We start from the raw sequence: 23529 nt of genomic DNA on the forward strand, positions 1-23529 counted from the left end.
CTACCCAAGGAGGACAGTGTGAAATATTCAATGACATGAACATTTGGGTGGCACTGTTGATCTCACAGCACCAGAGACCCGGGTTCGATTCCTGGTTTGGGTAACTGTCTGGTGGAGTCTGCACATTCTCCTTGTGTCTGCATGGGTTTCCTCCCACAGTCTGAAAGACATGCTAGTTAGGTGTACTGACTATGTCAAATTCTTCCTCGGTGTACCCCAACAGGCATTGGAGTGTGGTGGCTAAGGGATTTTTCCAGTAACTTCATTGCAGTGTTAATGTCAGCCTACTTGTAACACTAATAAATAAACCCAAAACTCAATAAGAGGGGAGAAAATGAGGTCCTTCACATTGTTGAAAGTGGATAGATAAATCACAAGATCTGGATGAAATATGTTGTTGCTAAGCAAAGCAAGGAAAGAAATAGCAGGTGCTCTGACCATCATTTTTGTGGAGAGGTGGTGGTGTAAGTTGTCTGTAACTGGACCAGTCATCCAGACACCCAGGGTAATGCTCTGAGATTGGAGGAGTTCAACTCCACCATGGTAGATGGTGGAATTTGAATTCAATAAAAATGTACATAGGGGAGGAAAGGATTGGGTGCAGAATATAGTGTTGCAATTACAGGTAGGGTGAAGAGAAAGATCAGCTTAGTATACGACAGGGCCATTCAAAAGTCTGATGACAGCAGGAAAGAAGCTGTTCTTGAGACTGTTAACAAAAGGCATAGCTGATTGACTGGGTCTGCGGCAGGTGCTGAGGGAACCAACAAGGAGGAAAAACACATTGTGACCCCAATGACTGAGATATTTCTGGAGCCTCCTCTTCATGAGATGTTGAATTCCCACCATCATTCATAACTGGATATGGCAGCTCTACAAGAGCTTAGATTCCAGTAATAGTAGTGAAGATTTGTGCTCCAGAACTTACTATGCCCCAAGCAAAATTGTTCCAGTATAGCTACAACACTGGTACCTTCCAACAATGTGAAAACTTTCCCAGATATGTCCTGTACATAAAAAACAGGAAAAACCCAACTTGACCTAATACTGATCCATCAGTCTACTCTTCATCATCAGTAAAGTGACGGAAGTGGTCAGCTTCCGTACTATCATCCAGCACTTGCTTAGCAATAACATGCTCAATGATTTTGCCAGGGTCACTCAGCTTCTGACCTCATTGCAAACTTGATTCAAACATAGACAAAAGAACCAAATTCCAGAGGTGAAGTGAGAGTGACTGCCATTGACATCAAAGCAGTATTTGATCAAGCGTGGCATCAAAGAAGTTCCCTACATCAGTAGGTCAGAAGTGGTAATGTTCACTGACGATTACACAATATTCAGCATCATTCACGATTCCTCAGATACTGGAGTAGTCTATGCACATTTTCAGCAAGACTCAGGCTGATAAATGGCAAGCAACATTCATGTCACATAAGTGCCAGGCATTGACCATCTCCAACAGAAGCAAATCTTACCATAACCCCGTGACAGTCAATGATTCAATGGCATCAGCATTGCTGAATCCCTCACTATCAACATGCACTGGCCAGATACTGAATTAGACTAACCATATTAATACCGTGACTGCGAAAGCTGTTTGGAGGCTAGGAATCCTGTGGCAAGTAACTCAACTCCTGACACCCCCAAAAGCTTGTCAACCATCCACAAGGCACAAGTCCCCCTCTCCCCCTTACAAATGTATAACATTCACCTATTCTTAGCGCGACATCTGTGCTTGCGTACTGAGAGTGTTGTAAAGTCTTGGTCATAATTTGAAATGGCCAGACTCGAACAGTTCATCAGATGGGAATCTGTGATGATTTTCATCTGGGATAAAAGCCAACCCACAGAAGTATGTGGAACCAAAGTAGGTATTCACCTTAAGTGGACACAAAGAGGAACTTCTCTGATCACAAGTCTCCAAAATCTTTGTCTCTTGGCCTAGCTGTGTCTCATTTTGCAAGGCGATTATTTCCAGTCAGTTCCATTGCTTTGTTCAAACACCCGCTGAAATGTTGCTAACAGTTCTCCAATGCCCACTTGAAGAAAAGGATTTGAAACAAACATAATGGTTTGTTCCATCTTATCTAACTCCTGAAATCCTCTGAATTATGTTTCCAGTTTGTTCGGGCGGGGGGGGGGAGAAGTCTTTTAGGTTGTTCTTTTGTTCTTGCGGGTCAAACCAAGTAAACAAACTTAAATTACGTTCGGACAAAGAAAAATGGGGCGGCTCCCCAAAAGGAGGGGGAACGGCCCGAACGGAAACAAAAAGTACAAAGGAAACTTAAGACGAGTCAAATCAAAATGTGATTATCGGGGTCTATAAGGCACCTCAGCCCCTGCGGTGCCCAATGGGCACGGAAGGCCTTGACTGTGCCCACGGACACCGCGTGCTCCCTCTCCAGGGATACCCAGCCAAGAACGTAGCTGCGGTAGAGGGGCAGGCAGTCGGGACTGACGGCCCTGTCGATCACCTGCTGCCTGGACCTGTTGATGGTGCGTTTCGCCAGGCCTAGGAGCAGGTTCACGAGGAGATCGGCATCCTGACCCTCCCCTCTCCGCACCGGGTGGTTACAGAATTTATTTGGATAGAACCCCTTCTGTTTATCTTGTTTTGGATTTTCTCCAGGTTTGGGAAGCTCTCAGTAATTTTGTTCTTTAACTGGGTGGACTACAGGTCCAGTTTCAATTTGAGCATGTGCACTGCACTAATCATATGTGACAAGTCTCTGTCCCTCCCCTGCAGTTCACGGTTCAGCTCATTCAACTTTGTACTTAAGTCTGTTTAAAAAAAAGCCAATTCTAGCAACCATGAATTATTTGTCAGATTGCCGTACATCTCATTTCTTGATTTAAGGAAGGTGACAATTTCAGGGAGCAGATCTAAAAATTTCTGGAGGACTTTTTCTTGACGTAATCACCTCACGTTTGCCTGAAGGATTAGCTCTCTTTAATTTTACTCTTTCTGAGAAGTACAAATGTGTTTAATTCTTTCCTGATTATCTTAAAAGTTAGTTTCTCTATGGTGACGTGTTAATGCTTTGATGATTTAAGTGTTGTCACACAGTAACTGGCTGCATTAATTATGTTGTTTTGTTGTCAGGCAACTGAACATTTCTAGGACCTGTTTTCAGTGCTAATTTACATGCATTTCTCCACGTTAGTTGTTTCGCAAGCAACAAAGCACATTTTTTTATTCACATATATCGATGTGCCAGTATTGTGCCACGTGTGTCATTCTGTCATGTTTGAGAGTGCAGTCCTCCCTCAGGACTGAATTAAAATGTCTGTTTACATTATGTCTGTTTGTCATTTTCATAAATGACCTGGATGAGGAAGTGGAAGGATGGGTAAGTAAGTTCGCTGATGACACGAAGGTCGGTGGTGTTGTGGATGGTCTGGAAGGATGGCAAAAGTTGCAGCAGGACATAAATAGGATGCAGGACTGGGCGGAGAAGTGGCAGATGGACTTCAATGCGGATAAATGCGACGGTGCAGAGGGACCTCGGGGTCCTTGTGCATGAGTCGCAAAAACCCAGCTTGCAGGTGCAGCAGGTGGTCAGGAAGGCGAATGGGATGCTGGCCTTCATAGCGAGGGGGATTGAATATAAAAGTAGGGAGGTCTTGCTGCAGCTGTATAGGGCATTGGTGAGGCCGCAGCTGGAGTACTGTGTGCAGTTTTGGGCGCCGCACCTGCGCAAGGATATTTTGGCCCTGGAGGGAATGCAGAGGAGGTTTACTAGGCTGATACCGGAGTTGAGGGGATTGAGCTATGAGGAGAGGCTGAATAAACTAGGCTTGTACTCGTTAGAGTTTAGAAGAATGAGGGGAGATCTCATTGAGACGTATAAGATGATGAATGGGATGGATAGGATAGAGGTGGAGAGACTCTTCCCGCTCAAAAAAGACAGTAGGACTAGGGGGCACAGCCTCAAGATAAAGGGGAGGCGGTTTAGAACAGAGTTGAGGAGGAACTTCTTCACTCAAAGGGTGGTGAATCTCTGGAATTCTCTGCCCGTTGAAGTGGTGGAGGCTGCCTCGCTAAATATTTTTAAGAAGCGGGTTGATGGGTTCTTGATAAGAGAGGGGATTAAGGGTTATGGGGAGAGGGCGGGAAAGTGGAACTGAGCCACAACAGATCAGCCATGATCTTATTGAATGGCGGGGCAGGCTCGAAGGGCTAGATGGCCTACTCCTGCTCCTATTTCTTATGTTCTTAAATGCGTAGTCGTCCATTTTGGCAGAACCAACGGGATGAATGAGAACACTATCAAGGGCAGGAGTCTTGGTAGTGTTGAGGAGCAGAAGGATCTTGGGGTCCGGGTCCACAGGACTCTTAAATCGGCCTCGCATGTGGAAGAGGTGGTCAAGAAGGCGTATGGTGTACTGGCCTTCATAAATCGAGGGATTGAGTTTAGGAGTCGGGAGGTAATGCTGCAACTTTATAAGACCCTTGTCAGGCCTCATTTGGAGTACTGTGCGCAGTTCTGGTCACCTCACTATAGGAAAGACGTAGAAGCTATTGAAAGGGTACAGAGGAGATTTACAAGGATGTTGCCTGGACTGGGAGGCATGCCTTATGAAGTTAGGTTGAGGGAACTGGGTCTCTTTTCCCTGGAGAGACGTAGGTTGAGAGGCGACCTGATAGAGGTTTATAAAATGTTGAGAGGAATAGATAGGGTGGATTCTCAGAGGCTATTTCCCCGGGTTGAAATGGTCGCTACGAGAGGACACAGGTTTAAGGTGCGGGGAGGAAAGTACAGAAGTGATGTTAGGGGTAAGTTTTTCACTCAGAGGGTGGTGAGTGAATGGAATCGGCTGCCGTCAGTGGTGGTGGAGGCGAACTCGCTGGGGTCTTTTAAAAGACTTCTGGATGAGTATATGGGGTTTTATGGGATTGGGGGTTATAGATAGGTGTTGATGTGATCGGCGCAACTCGTGGGCCGAAGGGCCTGTTTGTGCTGTAGTGTTCTATGTTCTATGCATTCATGAGGTTAGGCTGACTGGCTTCGAATTACTCGGGCTATCCCTTCTTTCCTTTTTGGACACTCCTTCTGCACTATAGAGATTCTATGATTGGCACAAGATTAGCAGTCCTTCAATCTTCTGGCACTACATCTGTAGCCAGAGGAGATTTTTTAAAAATTAATTTAGTAGGTGTTGCTGGCTAAGCCAGCATTATTGCCCATTTCATATTCCCTTTGATAGCGAGCTGCCTTCATGACCATTGCAGTACATTTGGCGTAGCCACATCTCACAGCGCTGTTAGGGAAGGAGTTATGGATTTTGACCCGGTGGCTATGCCGGAATGGTGATATATTTCCAAGTCAGGATAGTGAATAACTTGGAAGGGAACTTGCAGGTGGTGGTGTTCTTATGTATCGGCTCCCTTGTCTTCTAGATGTCTGCAGTTGTGTATCTGGAAAATGTTACCTAAGGAGCAATGGTAGATTCCTGCTGTATGTCCTATGGCTGCCATTGTTTGTTGGTGGTGGAGGGAGCGAATGTTTGTGGAAGGTGCCAATCAAGCAGGCTGTTTTGTCCTGGATAATGTAAAGCTTCTTGAGTCTTATTGGAGCTGCACTCATCCAGGCACATGAGAGTATTTTATCAGGAGTTTTATTTCAGGAGTTAGATAAGGTGGAACAAACCATTATGTTTGTTTCAAATCCTTTTCTTCAAGTGGGCATTGGAGAACTGTTAGCAACACATTTCAGCAGGTGTTTGAACAAAGCAATGGAATTGACTGAAAATAATCACCATGCAAAATGATAGACAGCTAGGCCAAGAGACAAAGATTTTGGGGACTTGTGATCAGAGAAGTTCCTCTTTGTGTCCACTTAAGGTGAATACCTACTTTGGTTCCACATACCTCTGTGGGTTGGCTTTTATCCCAGATGAAAATCATCACAGATTCCCATCTGATGAACTGTTCGAGTCTGGCCATTTCAAATTATGACCAAGACTTCAAAGCACTCACAGTACGCAAGCACAGATGTCGCGCTAAGAATAGGTGAATGTTATACATAAGTACATTTGTAAGGGGAAGAGGGAGGTTTCAAGAGTTGATCTCTTGCTGCATTTTGACGCTAAAAGTGACCTTGCGCTTAAAAACATTGGAGACCACTGTCTTACACTCTGTGTTCTTATTTTGTATAGTAATCTTTGATGTGGTATCTTATCAAATGCATTTTGAAGATCCAAGTACATCACATCTACCAGTACAGGCTCTGAATCAAGACATTCAGAAAGACTGATAAGGTGGGATTGCATGACCCACATGTCTACCTACTATTTGAGCAAAGCTTACACAGAATATCCCAGCAAGCAATAAGATACACAATGAATTTGTGGCCTTTGGACAGAAATAGGAGGTATTGCCTTGAATAACTGTTCCTTGCTATTGGACAAGTGAATAAGTGCTTGACACTTGACATGAAGCCCCTAGAAATAAGGTATATAAACAGGATCTAGAGAAGGAAAACTCACTTTGGACTGAAAAGAGCTTTACAATGGAGGACCATGCATGTTTCAGCTTAACACATTCAACAATACTTCAAACAGAAAAGAGAATTTTGAAGTGATTCCATGCTGGCTTCAGCTCAGCACTTTGGTAACTCATGAGAGAACAGAAAGCCTGTTGCCACTAACTATGAAAATTAGCTTTGCTCATCCATTTGTCCCATCTGAGACCAGTAAACCATTCTGACGAGGCTGCCACCACCAACTACAAAGATCAGCAATGCTGTTTTCACCATCAGTTTCTCCAATTTGGGAGCAGTAAACCATTCTCACCCAGTACAGGTTGCATCGTTTCAATTACATCTCTTCTCATTCTTCTAAACTCTAAAGAGTATAAGCCTGAACTGCTCAATCTCTCTCATATGACAAATCCCTCATCTCTAGAATCAATCTAGAGAGCCTCCAAGACCACTACATGCTTCCTCAAATAAGGGGACTAAAACTGTACACAGTACACCAGGTGTGGTCTCACCATGCCTTGTACAGTTGTAGCAACAATACTTCCTTACTTTTACAGCTTCATTTAGCTATAAATGCCAAATTCCAATTATTTCCATTATTACCTGCTAACCTGCATGCCAGTTTAGTGCAACTCATGCATGAGGACACCCAGATTCCCCCGCACCAAAGCACCCCGAAAGCTCTCTCAATTTAAATAATAGGCTGCCTTTCCATTCTTCTGGCCAAAATGAATAACCTTACACTTATCCGCATTAAACTCCATCTGCCACATTTTGTCCACTCACTTAACTTATCTCTATCCATTGGTAAATTTCTTATTTCCTCATTACAACTTATGATTATGTGTCATCTGCAGATTTAGCTACAGTAACTTCTATCCAAGTCATTAATATGGATAATATGCATAGTTTTGGTCCTCTTATCTAGGGAAGAATATTCTTGTCATGGTGGAAGTGTGATAGGGGTTCACCAGATTTATCCCTGGGATGAAGGGAATGTCTAATGAGGAGAGATCAAGGCAACTGGGCTTGTATTCTGTAGAGTTTTGAAGAATGAGGATTGACCTTTTTGAAACTTATAAAATTCTTACAGCATGTGTGACAGGCTGGATGTAGATCTGATGTTTCCCAGATCAGTGCATCTAAAACGAGGGGGCAGAATCTCAAGGTAAGGCATAGGTCATTTAAGACTTCAATGAGGAGGAGATTCCTCACTCAGTGTGTGGTGCCCCAGAGAGATGTGGAGGCTCAAAAAAGAAATTGAGAGATTTCTGGAGACCAATGAAATCAAAGGATATGGGGATAGTGCAGGAAAGTGGCATCTACATTTTGTACTAGATACTAAGCTACAATCAAATGGAATAACAGAACAGGTTTGATGAGTTGAATGCCTACTCCTGTCCTTGTGTTCCTATTATAGTTATAGTTGAGAATCTTTTAACATTCAGGAGTCTTGCTACTGCAAAGATCTTGCTGCAGAGGATCTTTTAAAACAGAAAGATCACATCTCCTTGAATCCATTTGATTTTTCTCCCACGACATGTACGCAATGCAAAGTAGAAATATTTAAACAGCTGATGTATTGTCCAACGGTGCTTTGAGTTATTTTGTGTTCTAGCCATTTACAATTTTTAAATAGTCTTAAAGTTAATCCACAATTAAATCATGAGAGTTGACTCCCTATTCTACAGGAAACATTTTTTTTAAACAAATAAATAATCCTTGTGATGTGGGCATCTCTTGAACCACTGCAGCCCATGTAAAGAGTTCCAGTTTGATCCAGCAACCAAAAGGAACAATATATGTTCTTAGTCAGACTGGTAGGCAACTTTGAAGAAACACCATCACTTGCAAGTTCTCCATGAGCCAAGTGTTTCACTAGGCCATTTCAATTAGCAGCAAAGAGTAAAATAGATTGATGTGTAACAGGAGTCACATAAAGGCCAAGACCTTAACATAAAAGCTGCTGTACTTGTCTGTAGATTTCTCAAACTTTATCACTGAGGACCAAAGCAAGAAACCTAGTTACCAAAAGCCTCAATATCTCACACAAGACATTTAAGCATTCACTAGCCAACTGCTTGTTGTTAATGTAATGATTGTAAACCAGAGTTGCCCAATTATCAATAATAGGTTAATAATAGCTGCTAGAAAAGGAATTTTTACACCCAACATACTTAGTAATTCCAAATATTTAGTAGTCAAAAACATTGGCAACAAAAGGAAGCATGTTCAGCTAACAACAATCCAGCAGAGTCAGTGACAATTTTACACATCACTGATCTAAAAACTTAGCCTCGGCAGCAATCAGCATTACACTGTATACAGTGAGCTGGATATTTCATTATGCACAGCAGACAAAGATCAATTTGGGAAGACAATGTAATCCTAAACCAGAGTGCATCACTGCCCAGAACAGGGTGAGGTGAAAAATAGTCATTCTGAGCAAACTTTTACAGTGTTGTCAGGTAAAATTTTCAGATACACATCATAAACAGAAGCTTTACGTTACACAGCAACCACACTCAATGACAACAGTTAAAATAGAGTCAGGAAAAGGCTAAACCCCAAAAACACAAAAGCTTGAAAAAAATCCTTAAAAAAAAAAACCCAAAACCAACTTGCAACCAGTTTCAAAACACTTGGTTGTCCAACTGTACTTGAAATCAAGACTACACACGTTATTGCTCCCTAAAGTATCTCTATTTTCCATTTATTTTCCTCTCATTACCTATCATTTTCTGTCATATACAGTTACCAAATGCACTGCCTCAAATGCAAACATCAGTTCTACTCCAGGTATATCTATTTGATTTATTTTGAGTTTCAGAGATAAGCAGCACGGAAGGTGTAGCAATTTCCTTCCAATTTGCTTCTTTGTCAGTTTCCAGGCTGTTTAATTACTTAGGAATAGATTGTGTTTGCTTATAGTTAACTTTGCTTAGACTGTTTAGGAATTTTGAATTATTACTCTGAAAAACTCAGTGTGGGGAAAAGTTAAGTTTCCATCAGTTATTATTAGCAATAAAAGAATCACTATTTTAAGGAGGAAGGGAGAAGTTTGAGAGGGAGAAGCTGGAATCAGATATTACAATTAAATAAAGGTGGCTATAAAGACTTGAGGGAGGAGTTGGCCAGAGTTGATTGGAAAGGGAGCCTAGCAGGGAAGACAGTGGAACAGCAATGGCAGGAGTTTTTGAGAGTTATTCAGGAGGCACAATAGAAATTCATTCCGAGGAGGAGGAAACATGCTAAAGGGGAGGATGAGGCAATAATAGCAGACAAGGGAAGGATAGTATAAAAGCAAGAGGGAAGGATAGTATAAAAGCAAAAGAGAAAGCGTACAAAGTGACGAGAATTAGTGGGAAGCCAGAAGATTGGGATTAAAAGCAAACAGAGGACAACTAAAAAAGCAATAAGTGGGGAGATGATGAAATGAGTGTAAACTAGCTAGTAATGAGTTTTTTTTTCAATATATAAAAGGTAAAAGAGAGGCAAAAATAAACACTGGACCGCTAGAAAATGAGGCTGGAGAAGTAATAAGAAGAAACAAAGCAATAACAGAATAGTAACTTTGCATCAGTCTTCATAGTGGAAGGCACCAGTGGGATGCCAGAGCTCCAGGTGAATCAGGAGGCACAGTGAGTGTAGTGGCCTTCACTAAGGAGAACGTTCTGGGGAAACAAAGGCTTGAAGGCAGATAAATCACCTGGACTGGATGAACTGCACCCCCGGGTTCTAAAAGGGATAGCTGAGGAAATTGTGGAGGCATTGAAGGTGATCTTTCAGGAATCACTGGAGGCAGAGAGGCTCCCAGAGGACTGGAAAGTAACTAATGTAACACCGCTGTTTAAGAGAGGGAGGCAGCAGGTAAACAATTATAGGCTGGTTAGCCTGACTTAGGTCAGCGGACAAAGAAGTGGCAGATGGAATACAATTGGAAAAGTGAGAGGTTATGCACTTTCGAGGGAGGAACGGAGGCATTAGCTATTTTCTAAATGGGGAAATGCTTAGGAAATCAGAAGCACAAAGGGACTTGGGAGTCATTGTTCAAGATTCTCTTAAGGTTAACGTGCAGGTTCAGTTGGCAGTTAGGAAGGCAAATATAATGTTAGCATTCATATCAAGAGGGCTAGAATACAAGAGCGGGGATGTAATTCTCATATAAGGCTCTAGTCAGACTCTATTTGGTGTGTTGTGAGCGGTTTTGGGCCCTGTACCTAAGGAAGGATGAGTTAGCCTTGGAAAGAATCCAGAGGGGGTTCACAAGAATGATCCCTAGAATGAAGAGCTTGTCATATGAGGAGCGGTTGAGGACTCTGGAATTGTATTCGTTGGAGTTTAGAAGGATGAGGGGAGATCTTATTGAAACTTGCAGGATATTGCGAGGCCTGGATAGAGTGGACGTGGAGAGGATGCTTCCACTTGTAGAAAAAAACTGGAACTACAGGGCACAACCTCCAGCTAAAGGGATGATCCTTTGAAACAGAGGTGAGGAGAAATTTCTTCAGCATAATGAAGAGTCTATGGAGATCTTTGCCACAATAAGCTGCAGAGGCCAGGTCATTGAGTGTCTTTAAGTCAGAGATAGATAAGTTCTTGATTAATAAGGGGATCAGGGGTTATAGGGAAAAGGCAGGAGAATGGGGATGGGAAAAATATCGACAGTTCTGACACGCCACAGCAAAAAACCGCACCAACCTCCTCAGAAGACAAACACAGGACATGGCGAAAATTGTACTCTTCGTCATCCAGTACTTTCCCAGAGCGGAGAAGCTATAACATCTTCTCCAGAGCCTTCAACATGTCATCGATGAAGACGAACATCTTGCCAAGGCCATCCCCACATCTTGCCTTCAAAAAACCGCATAACCTTAGACCATTGTCCACAGCAAACTACCCAGCCTTCAGGCGAACAGTGACCATGGCACTACACGACCCTGCAACAGCAACCTCTGCAAGACGTGCTAGATCATCAACATGGATGCCATCATCTCATGTGAGAACACCATCCACCAGGTACTTGGTACATATACTTGCAACTCGGCCAACGTTGTCCACCTGATGACAGCAGGGTATAGATAGGCTGGAAAATTGGGCGGAGAAATGGCAGATGGAATTTAATCCAGATAAATGCGAAGCGATGCATTTTGGTAGATCTAATGCAGGGGGGAGCTATACAATAAATGGCAGAACCATGAGAAGTATGGACACACAGAGGGATCTGGGTGTGCAAGTCCACAGATCCTTAATGGCTGGAAAAGGTGGTGAAGAAGGCATATGGCATGCTTGCCTTTATTGGACAGGACATAAAGTATAAAAGTTGGCATATGATGTTGCAGTTATATAGAACGCTAGCTAGGTCACATTTGGAATACTGCGTCCAGTTCTGGTCGCCAGACTACCAGACGGACATGGAGGCTTTGGAGAGGGTGTAGAAAAGGTTTACCAGGACGTTGCCTGGTATGGAGGGTATTAGTTATGGAGGTGAGATTGAGCAAACTAGGGCTCCCTGGAAAGACAGAGGTTGAGGGGCAACCTAATAGAAACTTATAAAATTATGAAGGGCGTAGATAGGGTGAACAGTTGGACATTTTTTCCCAGGTCAGAAATGACAAGCACAAGGGGTCACAAGTTCAAAGTAAGGAGGGCAAATTCAACACAGATATGCTGGGGACTTTTTTTTTAAACAGAGGGTGGTGAGGGCCTGGAATGCACTACCAAGCAAGGTGGTTGAGGCAGACATGCTAGGATCATCTAAGACTTATCTAGATAGCCACATGAACAGACTGGGAATAGAGAGATACAAACAGATGGTTTGGTTAGGAATACACGATCAGTTTAGGCTTGGAGGGCCGAAGGGCCTGTTCCTGTGCTGTATTGTTTTTTGTTCTTTGTTCTTTGACACGCTGCAGGAAAGGATGTCCCGAAGCATGGTACACTGGGAGACCATGCAGATGCTACAACAACAGATGAATAAACACCGCTCGTCAATCGCCAGGCAGGAGTGTTCTCCTCCTGTTGGGGAACACTTCAGCGGTCACGGGTATTTAGCCTCTGATCTTCGGGCAAGCATTCTCCATGGCAACCTTCACAACACATGACAATGCAGAGTCGCTGAGCAGAGACCGATAGCCAAGATCTGCACACATAAGGACGGCCTCAACCAGGATCTTGGGTTCATGTCACACTATCTGTAACCCCCACGACTTGCCTGGGTTTGCAAAACGGCATTAACTGTTCTGGCTGGAGACAATACACATCTCTTTAACCTGTGCTTAACCCTCTCTCCACTCATAATGTCTGTACCTTTAAAACTTGATTACCTGTAAAGACTTGCATTCCAACCATTATTTTGTAAATTGAGTTTGTATCTTTATATGCCCTGTTTGTGAACAGAACTCTCACTCACCTGATGAAGAGGCAGCACTCCAAAAGCCTGTGGCTTATGCCACCAAATAAACCTGTTGGACTTTACCCTGGTGTTGAGAGACTTCTTACTGTGCTTATCCCAGTCCAATGCTGGCATCTCCACACAATGATAAAAATATCAATATGGTTGAATAGCAGAGCAGACTCAAAGGGCTAAGCAGCCTAATTCTGCTCCTGTTTCTTATGGTCTTGTGGGAGCTGTGCCCCTATCTTGGTCAGCATGTATCCGTCAATCATTATCATAGAGTCAGATTATCTGGTCATTATCACATTGATGTTTGAGGGAGCTTGATGTGTGCAAAAAGGCTGCTGGATTTCCAACAGTACAACAGTGACTACGTTTCAAGTATGTACTTGATAGGTTGTAAAGCAGTTTGGAACATCCTGAAGTCATAAAAGGGATTATATAAATGGGAGTCTTTCATTTTATTCCTCTGGGATTGGCCTCAAGTATCACCTTCAAAGCCTGCTATGTTCCTGCAATCAGTACTTTGACCTTTTACTTTATAAGCAAGCCAATATTTCTGGGTCTTCTAATCCAAGCAGTATGTAAACCATTTATATTAAAATAGCTTCCTTGCTGTGCACAAACTCACACACACTTCAGTAAGTTGTAAAGTGGGTGAAATTTGATGCCATCTGCCAATGCTATACATCAGAACACAGAATCTCCCTCCCTACTCTTCACCTTTTACCACATAAGCAGTTGACAAAAGTGCAGAACATAGCAGGGAAAGGAAACATCCTAATCTCAGAATCTCTACAGTGCAGAAGGAAACCGTTTGGCCCACTGAGTCTGTGCTGATTCTTCAAGAGCATCTTACTCATGCCACCAGCCCCCAACCCCCTCATTCTCTCAACCCCACGCATTTACTCCACTAAATCCCCCTAATCTACACATCTTGGGACACCAAATGGCAATTCCAATTAAGCTGCACATCTTTGGACCATGGGAGAAAACTGGGGCACCTGGAGGAAACTCACACAGGCACAAGGAGAATGTGCAAATTCCACACAGTCACCCTAGACTGAAATCAAACTCGGGTCCTTGGCGCTGCGAGGCAGCAGTGCTAACCATTGTGCCACCTATGAGTTTCATGAAACTCTTAGTTCTTCCATCCATTACGTAACTATCAGTTCTCACATAACAAGTTACAGGGCATGCTTAGGATTTGTTTATACCACCCAAAATAAATATCTTACGATACTGAAGTTAAATTATTAACACATGAAGATTCAAACATAGCTTAACATCTGAACATGAATTTTGAAGTACATTTTATTGTGTCTATCATTTAATACAAATAAATACTAGCACTTCATTCAGATCCTTGCACTAGGCATTTACAAAATAATTTAACACCAATGTGGGGCAGCAGTGATGATATCACTGTTGCAAAAGTCTGTGGGAGGTGTGGCTGTCAGTCTGAAGACATGGAACATGTCAGCTCAATGGATATTTCAGACAACTATGCGTGACAAACTTCCACTGATCATATATAAAGTGAACATCAAGGGAGTGGCACCTCTTCCAACTGATGAACAAGTCAGGCTGATCTGAGGGAGTCTTGATCACTTTCTGATTCACTCATGGGATGTGGGCATCGCCAGCAAAGCCAGCATTTATTACCCAAATGGAAGTCGTGTCTGACAAATTTACTGGAGTTCTATGAGGATGTGTCTAGGGCGGTGGATAGAGGAGAGCCGGTGGATGTGGTCTTTCTAGATTTTCAGAAGGCGTTTGACAAAGTACCTCACAAGAGGTTATTGCAGAAGGTCGAGGGACATGGAGTTGGGGGTAGGGTGTTAGCGTGGATAGAGGATTGGTTGTCAAATAGGAGGCAGAGAGTGGGGGTCAATGGGTGCTATTCGGATTGGCGGATGGTGACTAGTGGAGTGCCCCAGGGGTCGGTGCTGGGGCCTCAGCTATTTACCATTTATATAGATGATCTGGAGGAGGGAACCGAGTGTAGGGTGTCGAAATTTGCTGATGACACCAAGATTGGGGGAACGGCAAATTGTGCGGAGGGTGTGGAGAGTCTGCAGAAGGATCTAGATAGGCTGGGCGAATGGGCCAGGAAATGGCAAATGGAATTTAATGTTGGCAAGTGCGAGGTGGTCCACTTTGGTAGGAAGAATGGTAGGAAGGACTATTACTTACGGGGCGAAAAACTGCAGCAGGCGACGGTGCAGAGGGACCTCGGGGTCCTTGTGCATGAGTCGCAAAAACCCAGCTTGCAGGTGCAGCAGGTGGTCAGGAAGGCAAATGGGATGCTGGCCTTCATAGCGAGGGGGATTGAATATAAAAGTAGGGAGGTCTTGCTGCAGCTGTATAGGGCATTGGTGAGGCCGCAGCTGGAGTGCTGTGTGCAGTTTTGGGCGCCGCACCTGCGCAAAGATATTTTGGCCTTGGAGGGAGTGCAGAGGAGGTTTACTAGGCTGATACCAGAGTTGAGGGGGTTGAGCTATGAGGAGAGGCTGAATAAACTGGGCTTGTACTCGTTAGAATTTAGAAGAATGAGGGGAGATCTCATTGAGACGTATAAGATGATGAATGGGATGGATAGGATAGAGGTGGAGAGACTCTTCCCGCTCAAAAAAGACAGTAGGACTAGGGGGCACAACCTCAAGATAAAAGGGGGGCGGTTTAGAACGGAGTTGAGGAGGAACTTCTTCACTCAAAGGGTGGGGAATCTCTGGAATTCTCTGCCCGTTGAAGTGGTGGAGGCTGCCTCGCTAAATATTTTTAAGACGCGGGTTGATGGGTTTTTGATAAGAGAGGGGATTAAGGGTTATGGGGAGAAAGCGGGAAAGTGGAACTGAGCAGCGACAGATCAGCCATGATCTTATTGAATGGCGGGGCAGGCTCGAGGGGCTGGATGGCCTACTCCTGCTCCTAGTTCTTATGTTCTTATGTTCTTATGTAACTGCTCTTGAGAAGGTGGTGGTGAGACATGTGCAGGCCATACCCGTGGAAATCCAGCCAGTGCAGCAAATGCTACAACTCAAACTCTCTTTGTCAAAAAGGACAGAAGTGACAGCCTTGATAAACAAAGCATCTGTCACCTGGGAAATGCAGTTGCGCGCAGCAGTTTGTGAAATCCTGCAAGTGTCACGAGCAGATCCCCGGAAGAAGCCAGATGAAAATAAATTCAAAGCTGTAGTGACCGCCAATGCCAACTGGCGACAGAATAACACATATTCTATAAGTAGAAAAGGTCAGAAAATAAACACTGCAGTCAACAAGGCCAAATTTATTAGAAAATGAATGTCAATTACTAGGATTAGAAAAGTTACAGATAAAACACTAACATTCAATTAAGGATTCCTTAAGTTGAAAAATGCAAGATAAACATTTGAAAAAAGTAAAAACTGAATCAGACTGGATGAATGCATGAATTTCCAAATGTCATCTGACATTACAGTAACTTTTTAAATAAACTATGTGGATAATCCTGATTGAGCTAATCTATTATCCCCATGTTCCAGAATAAAAAGACCTTATTCATCTTGCTTGAAGGCATTGATTCATGGTGCCATGGAAATAACTTGGATATTACAAAAAGTGATTATTCTCCTTGTAGACAAATCGGCAACAAATGTTATCAGGCTATTTTACCAAGAAGAGCCTGAGAAGCATGCTTTCTTCTCTCAGGGCACACAGCATGTCATCCACATGAAATTAGAGTGACGACTGGGGAAGGAAATCCAAGCCTGTGCTTTTACTTGCTAGCTCAAGCTGCAAGCTTAAGCCCAATTTGAACTATGTTAAGTGGGAAGATGCTGAGCAGAGGCTGTGGTACAAAAAAGGAGACCAAATTAAAAGTGTGAATCACACCAGAGAGGATCACAGATATCTCTTGGCAGCTGATTACAAAGTATTAACTCTTATCTGCAACCTTCTCAGGAGCTGTCTAGTCAGCTGGGCAAAGAACTGGTAAAAAATGTTTGAAATAAAGACAAGGATTTGTCAATAATCTAAAGATATTACAATGACCTTTCAGCTTCTCCCATTTTACTTGGGAATTGTCAGAATAATCACCATTCTCCATCTCCTCCTAAAAGCATAGAATCTTTACAGTGCAGAAGGCCATTTGGCTCAGTGAGTCTGCACTGACCCTCCAAAAGAACACTCTACCGCGACCCACTTCCTATCCTATCCCCATAACCCTGCGCATTAATCATGCCAATCCACCTAACCTATCGCTCGCTGGTTCTGACATCCATCATTAAGAGGTGCTTTGAAAGATTAGTCATGGCACGAATCAATTTCAGCCTCCCAGACTGTCTAAATGCAAAACAATTTGCCTATTGCTGCAACAGGTCCACAGCTGATGCCGTCTCCCTGGCCCTACACTCAACCCTGGAATACCTGGATAACAAGGACACTTATGTCAGACTCCTACCTTATTGGCCACCGCTCAACCTTCAACACCATAAGCTCAGTAAAACTCATCTGCAAACTCCATGGCCAAGGGCTTGGCTCCTCCTTCTGCGACTGGATCTGAGATATTCTAACCCATAAACCACCATCGGTAAGGATAGGCAACAACACTTCGGCAACATCAGTGCCCTGCAAGGCTATCTCCTCAGTCCCTTACTATACTCCTTATACACCAAATGGCCAAATTCCCTTCCAACTCAATTTTCAAATTTGGTGATGATACCACCGTAGTGGCTTAGAAATCAAAATGATGAGAGGGATTCCAGGAAAGAGATAGAGAATCTGGTGAATTGGTGTGACGACACTAATCTCTTCTTCAATGCAGCAAAATAAAGGAGATAGTCAATGGCTTCAGGAAACATAGAGGAGGACATGCCCCTGTCTACATCAATGGGGATGAAGTAGAAAATGGTCGAGAACTTCAAGTTTCTAGGTGTCCAGATCACCACTCTGAAGCTATAGTTAAGCCTTTCACAGGAGGCTAAGGAAATATGGCATGCCTGCTACGACTCTCACCAATATTTACAGATGCACCATAGAAAGCATTATTTCCGGTTATATCACAGCTTGGTATGTTTGCTGCTTTGACCATGAGCACCAGAAACTACAAAGTGTTGTGAACAAAGCCCAGTCCATCATGCAAATCAGCCTCTTATCCGCTGCCTTGTAAAAACAGCCAGCATGATCAAGGACCCCACGCATTCCAGACATTCTCTCTTACACCTTCTTCTGTTGGGAAAAAGATACAAAAATCTGAGGTCACGTACCAACTGACTCAAGAACAGCTTCTTCCATGTTGCCATCAGACTTTTGATTAGACCTACCTTATATTAAGATCTTTTTCTGCAGCCTAGCTGTGACCTAACACAACATTCTGCATCCTCCCTTTTCATTCTCTATGAACAATGTGTTTTGTCGTAAAGCGCACAAGAAACAATACATTTCACTGTATACCAAAAGATGTGACAATAATAAATCAAATCAAAACAGGGCAATTTAGCACAGCAAATCCACCTAACCCGTACACCTTTGGATGTGGGAGGAAACCAGAACACCTGGAGGAAATCCATATAGCTCGGAGAGAACGCAAACTCCATACAGACAGTCACCCAAGGCCCAGGTCCCTGCTGTGAGGCAGCAGTGCTAATCACTGTACCACTGTACTATTTACTTCATTTGTCAGTCCTCTATTCCTCTTCCAATCCCACTGTGTTCAAGTTATTCATAGCCACATCTTCCATCTGGTCTTCAGGCTTCCTTTTCTTCTTCTTCATGGCAATCTCATCTCCACCATTTGCCTCATCACATTCTCTCTTTTTCCTCAACAGATGACCATACCATTTCAAAGAAGAAAGATGAGACTTTGCCAAGGCTCTTTCCCAGAAGCACAGTATTAGCATCCAGCCGGTGACTTCCCCAAGCTTCGAGCCTGTGACTCTTCAATTTTCTCACAATCTTCACTGATCCCTTGATGTGCTGGTTCATGATTTTATTATTTCTCTTTATTCCAAGCATCTGAACTGCATCTTATTAGTATCCAGTTGTTGGGCAACTTTAGGAAGATAGGAACAGGTTTCTAAACTATACAACAAGGCTGGTCTCACAATTGTTTTATAGATTCTTTCAGTTTCAATGATACTTTTCTATCACATAACACTCCATTACACTTCTTCCAATCACTCCAGCCAGAACTAATCCCATTGCTTAATTTCCACACGTCCATCTTCTGCCATGTTAATACATAAAACTAAGCATTTCCAATTAGAAAAGATTATTTTCGGTGCCAGCCAACAAGTATCTACCCAGACAAACAAAACACCTAATTTCTAATGAATTAATCACTGAGTGGCAGTGATAATTTGGTAAGAAGTCTCACAACACCAGATTAAAGTCCAACAGGTTTATTTGGTAGCACAAGCCACCAACTTTCGGAGTGCTGCCACTTCATCAGGACTTTACTCTGGTGTTGAGAGACTTCTTACTGTGTTTACCTCAGTCCAACACCGACATCTCCACATTAGTGATAACTTGAACAGGATGCAATCTGACCACGCATCAGATACTGGTGGAAAGAGTTTTCACTAAAGAAAACTCAAGATTGAAAGGAAGACAGAAATTGCTGGAAATACTCAGTACTTCAGGCAGCTTATGTGGAGTTAATGCTTCAGGTCAACAAACTTTTTTGAGCATTTATATTTTCTAGCTCAACAAGTCACTTTTCAGAAACACTGGGTGGTACCTCCTGCACCAACACAGAGGGACCATGTGCAGGTCAGAAACTGCAATGAAGAAAGATGAGACTTTGCCAAGACTCCTTCTCAGAAGCACAGTATTAACATCCGGCCTGCGAATTCCCCAAGCAGCCAGCCTGCGACTTCCCCAAGCAGCCAGCCTGCGACTTCCCCAAGCAGCCAGCCTGCGACTTCCCCAAGCAGCCAGCCTGCGACTTCCCCAAGCAGCCAGCCTGCGACTTCCCCAAGCAGCCAGCCTGCGACTTCCCCAAGCAGCCAGCCTGCGACTTCCCCAAGCAGCCAGCCTGCGACTTCCCCAAGCAGCCAGCCTGCGACTTCCCCAAGCAGCCAGCCTGCGACTTCCCCAAGCAGAGAGAACAGGCTGGATAACATATGCATTTTGCCTAAGAATTTGTAAATAAAAAGAGACAAGCGTATGGGTTAGAAGCACTCAAGATGCAACAGTCACAGAAATGGAGAAATACCTGGGAAAGGGAGCGGCGTAACACATGCAGGTGCCAAGCCCCATATTCTGACGTCCTCAATATTCTCCTGCATGACACTACTCAGGACAACATACCTTGAAGCTCCATTTGTTTCTCTCTCTCCAGTTGCCTTGCATTTCCAACTGCACAATCTGCACTCATACTCACCCTCATCCTATTACCCTCTCCCACAAATGCCTCATGGTCACTTCTAAACTTCTTTCGCTTCTCTTCATGCAAGCAACTGGCAATACAATTTCATCTCCTCCAGTGGGAAGGAGGTCTTATGCCAGGGGTTGGTGACACCAGCAACAATCTCCCATGAGTCTGTGCATTATGAGGCACTGCTGTTCAATCATACCAAGTGAACTGAACCATGTGTTGGGGATCGATGATCCGTCCCCTTTGTCCTGTGGAGAAGTGCGTGGATGTGCAGAAGGCAGCTGCCATTGCTTCCGCCCTCAAATATACGGTGTTGGAGCCCTTGCTGTTTGTGGTTTATATAAATAATTTAGACTTGAATGTAGGAGACTTGATCAGCACGTCCATGGATGAAACGAAAATTGGTGGGGTGGTAAATATGGGGAGGATAAACTTAGATTACAGGAGGATATAGACAGGCCGGTCAGCTGGGCTGATCAGTGGCAAATGGAATTCAATCTTGATAAGTGTGAGGAGATGCACTTGGGCAGGGTATCCAAGGCAAATGAATACATGATGAACGACAGTATCCTGGGAAGCACCAAGGATCAGCGGGCCCTTGATGTGAATGTACACCAATCCCTTAAGGTAGCAGGACAAGTGGATAAAGTGTTTAAGAAGGCACTTACTTTTATTAGCTGAGACATAGAGTTTTAGAGTAGGGAGGTTATGCAAGAACTGTATAAAATGTTGGTTAGGCCAACGCTACAGTATTATTGCAGTTCTGGAATTCGCACTGTAGGAGCAACGTGATAGCACTGGAAAAGGTGCAGAGAAGATTTACAGGAAAACGCCTTGGTTGGAGAGTTTTAATGAAGAGAGATTAGATAAACTAGGACTATTTACCTTGAAGCAAAGACGACTGATGGGGCAATAATTGAGAAGTATAAAATCATACCGGACAAAGGTAGAGTAGACAAGAAACTTTTCCCTTTGGTGGAGGAATCAATGACTGAAGGCATAGATTTATGGTAAGGGGCAGGAGGTTTAGAGGAGATGTGAGGAAAAACATTTTCACCCAGAGGGTGGTGGAAGTCTGGAACTCACTGCCTCAAACAATGGTGGAGGCAGAGACCCTCAAAACATTAAAGCAATATTTAGATGTGCACTGGTGATGCCAAGGCATACAAGGCTATGGGTCAAGTGCTGGAAATGGGATTAGAATAGTTAGTTGGTTGTTTTTGACCTTAGATGTGATGGACTGAAGGGCCTTTTCTGTTCTACAAACCTCTATGACTCTAAGGTGGAGCTGCATGGTAATAGCCAGCAGCAGGAGGATGCAGCCTGAGGTGTGTGTGTGTGTGAGAAGGGTTAGACAAGTTAACTACCCCCCAAGAAGCTGGCAGTCACCTGTCAAATATACACACTCTGAGAAATACCTTGAATGGCAGTCTCATATCTGACCAGGTCGCTCTCCAGGTTCACTGATCAAAAGCTGCCCAGCTTATCTGTTTCAAAATGACCCGAGCAAGCTGCCATCAGATCAGAATTCTGAGCCCCTGGTTGGGAAATCCAGAATTGTGGATTAAAACAGCTCTCTTTTTTAGCTTGACTATCTCTGTAACTTGTACATTCACTGCTCAATTTTAATCTAACCCTGCAGAAACCTAAAAAGGACATGATACCCACGAGACCTCACTTTCCAAGCACACAGAAACCTGTTTTCCCGTGCTTGGGAAAATTTCCCCATTATGTTTAATTTGTCAATATAGTTTTCTCCTCCCGTAGAGTCAAACTTACTGAAAATTGCATCAGGTGTCAGTTGTAATGTTCAAGTAGATAGCTTAAATCAGTGTTACCAGCACCAATGACGGACTAGACTGTCCAAAAACAATTAAGACAGGCTCCTACACTTGATCACTAGCTTTGTCAATTGAAGGTGCATAATATCTAGAATTGAGGGCTGGACTGCATTCAGGTATGATTCCTTCCAGTGCTAAACTATTTCCAACACTCAGTTTCAGTTGATGGGTAAGGCAAAATGCTTTTCAATAACCACAGCAAACTGGTACAGTACCTTCATTAGAGGCAAGAACATGTGGAGAACGGCTGCAAAGTTTGACCAGCAAGGCACAGTAATGTACTAAAGCTACAGCACTACACAGCTGGGTTAGAACATGAGTTTGTTCTTGTGATCCAATAACCACAACTGTATTGTTATTTCACACTGAGGGAATAGAAACACTCTAGATCTATTCCTGCACACCTGGGATAGACATCAACAGTGTGCACTGTGCAGGATTTATCCTTGAATTGCATCAATGTAATCAATGAAACAGCATGACAGGAAAAAAGGAGAAAACACAATGGCAAAACTGTTTTGACATACATGATGGTGAAAGGACAAGTTGTAATAGGCCACTAAAAAACGCACATGGACCTGGGCTTTACGAAAGTGGGGTTGACTACCAAAACGAGGAAGTTATACAGAATCTTTATAAATCACTGGTTAGGCCTCAGGTGGAATATTCTACCCCCTCCCCCTCTAATTCTGGGCACCACTCTTTAGGGAGGATGTCAAGATTGTGGGTGAGATTTGTCAGAATGGTGCCCGGGGGTGGGGGGCTTTAAAGAGCAGACACAGCGACCAGTCTGAGTGTGATTCGATTGAGGATTGAGACTCCAGGTGAACAATTTGAGGAACCGGAGTGACTCTGTTACCATCAGTCAACACGCTGAGGGGAAGTGAGAGGCCGATCGCCGGTTGAAGGTTTATATCCCAGCATTAGGACGGGGCGGACGACCTGTTCACAGCCCCCTGTCCCCGCGGACGAGCGGCCGGCCGGGGATGAAGCTGATCTGGGAAAGGAGCTCCCTCAGCACGTGTACCGAACCCGGAGCCCCGCCGCCGCCGCCAGCGGGATGGGGGGGGCGGGGGAACTCCGGTCCGGCCCCCTGGCCACTCAGTGACCCCCTTCCCGCCCCGGATCCCCGGCTCCCTCCGCTCTCTGCTTTCCGGACGGCACTGACCTGATCCCGCAGTTTGAGGAAGACCATGGCCCCGGCTGGGCGGCGGACAGGCCCCGCGCCGCTCGCGCTCTCTCCCCGATTCACCGAAAATCCCCAAAAAACCCAAACTCACAACATTACCGCCACCCGCACCCCGCAGCAAAACCCACCGCCATTGGCCGCCAGCACACACCGCCCCCCTCCCCAACAACAACTACACCCATTGGACAGCCACCCGGCTGGCGTCAGCGCGCTCCACTCTGACCCCGGCACCTGAGAGAGAGAGAGAGAGGGGGGTGTAG

The 23529-nt window shown here is 44.1% G+C and overlaps 1 protein-coding gene across 2 annotated transcripts in view; it reads right to left on the bottom strand.

Moving 5' to 3' along the window:
• The window catches only part of ankrd28b (ankyrin repeat domain 28b), a 230108-nt gene that overhangs the window by 172654 nt on the left and 33925 nt on the right, over positions 1–23529 (bottom strand). The window contains exon 1 of one of the 2 annotated variants that reach the window (XM_080209610.1): positions 23249–23388. The exons of the other annotated variant lie outside the window; for it this stretch is intronic. Coding sequence (XP_080065736.1) covers positions 23249–23275 — 27 coding nt within the window. The 5' untranslated portion in view covers positions 23276–23388. Of the gene's footprint in view, positions 1–23248; positions 23389–23529 lie in introns of those variants that run through there. 2 annotated transcript variants of the gene reach the window in all.

The sequence above is a fragment of the Carcharhinus amblyrhynchos genome, chromosome 2 (genome assembly GCF_965287045.1).
Source record: "Carcharhinus amblyrhynchos chromosome 2, sCarAmb.v2.hapA, whole genome shotgun sequence".
Taxonomy (NCBI): Eukaryota; Metazoa; Chordata; class Chondrichthyes; order Carcharhiniformes; family Carcharhinidae; genus Carcharhinus; species Carcharhinus amblyrhynchos.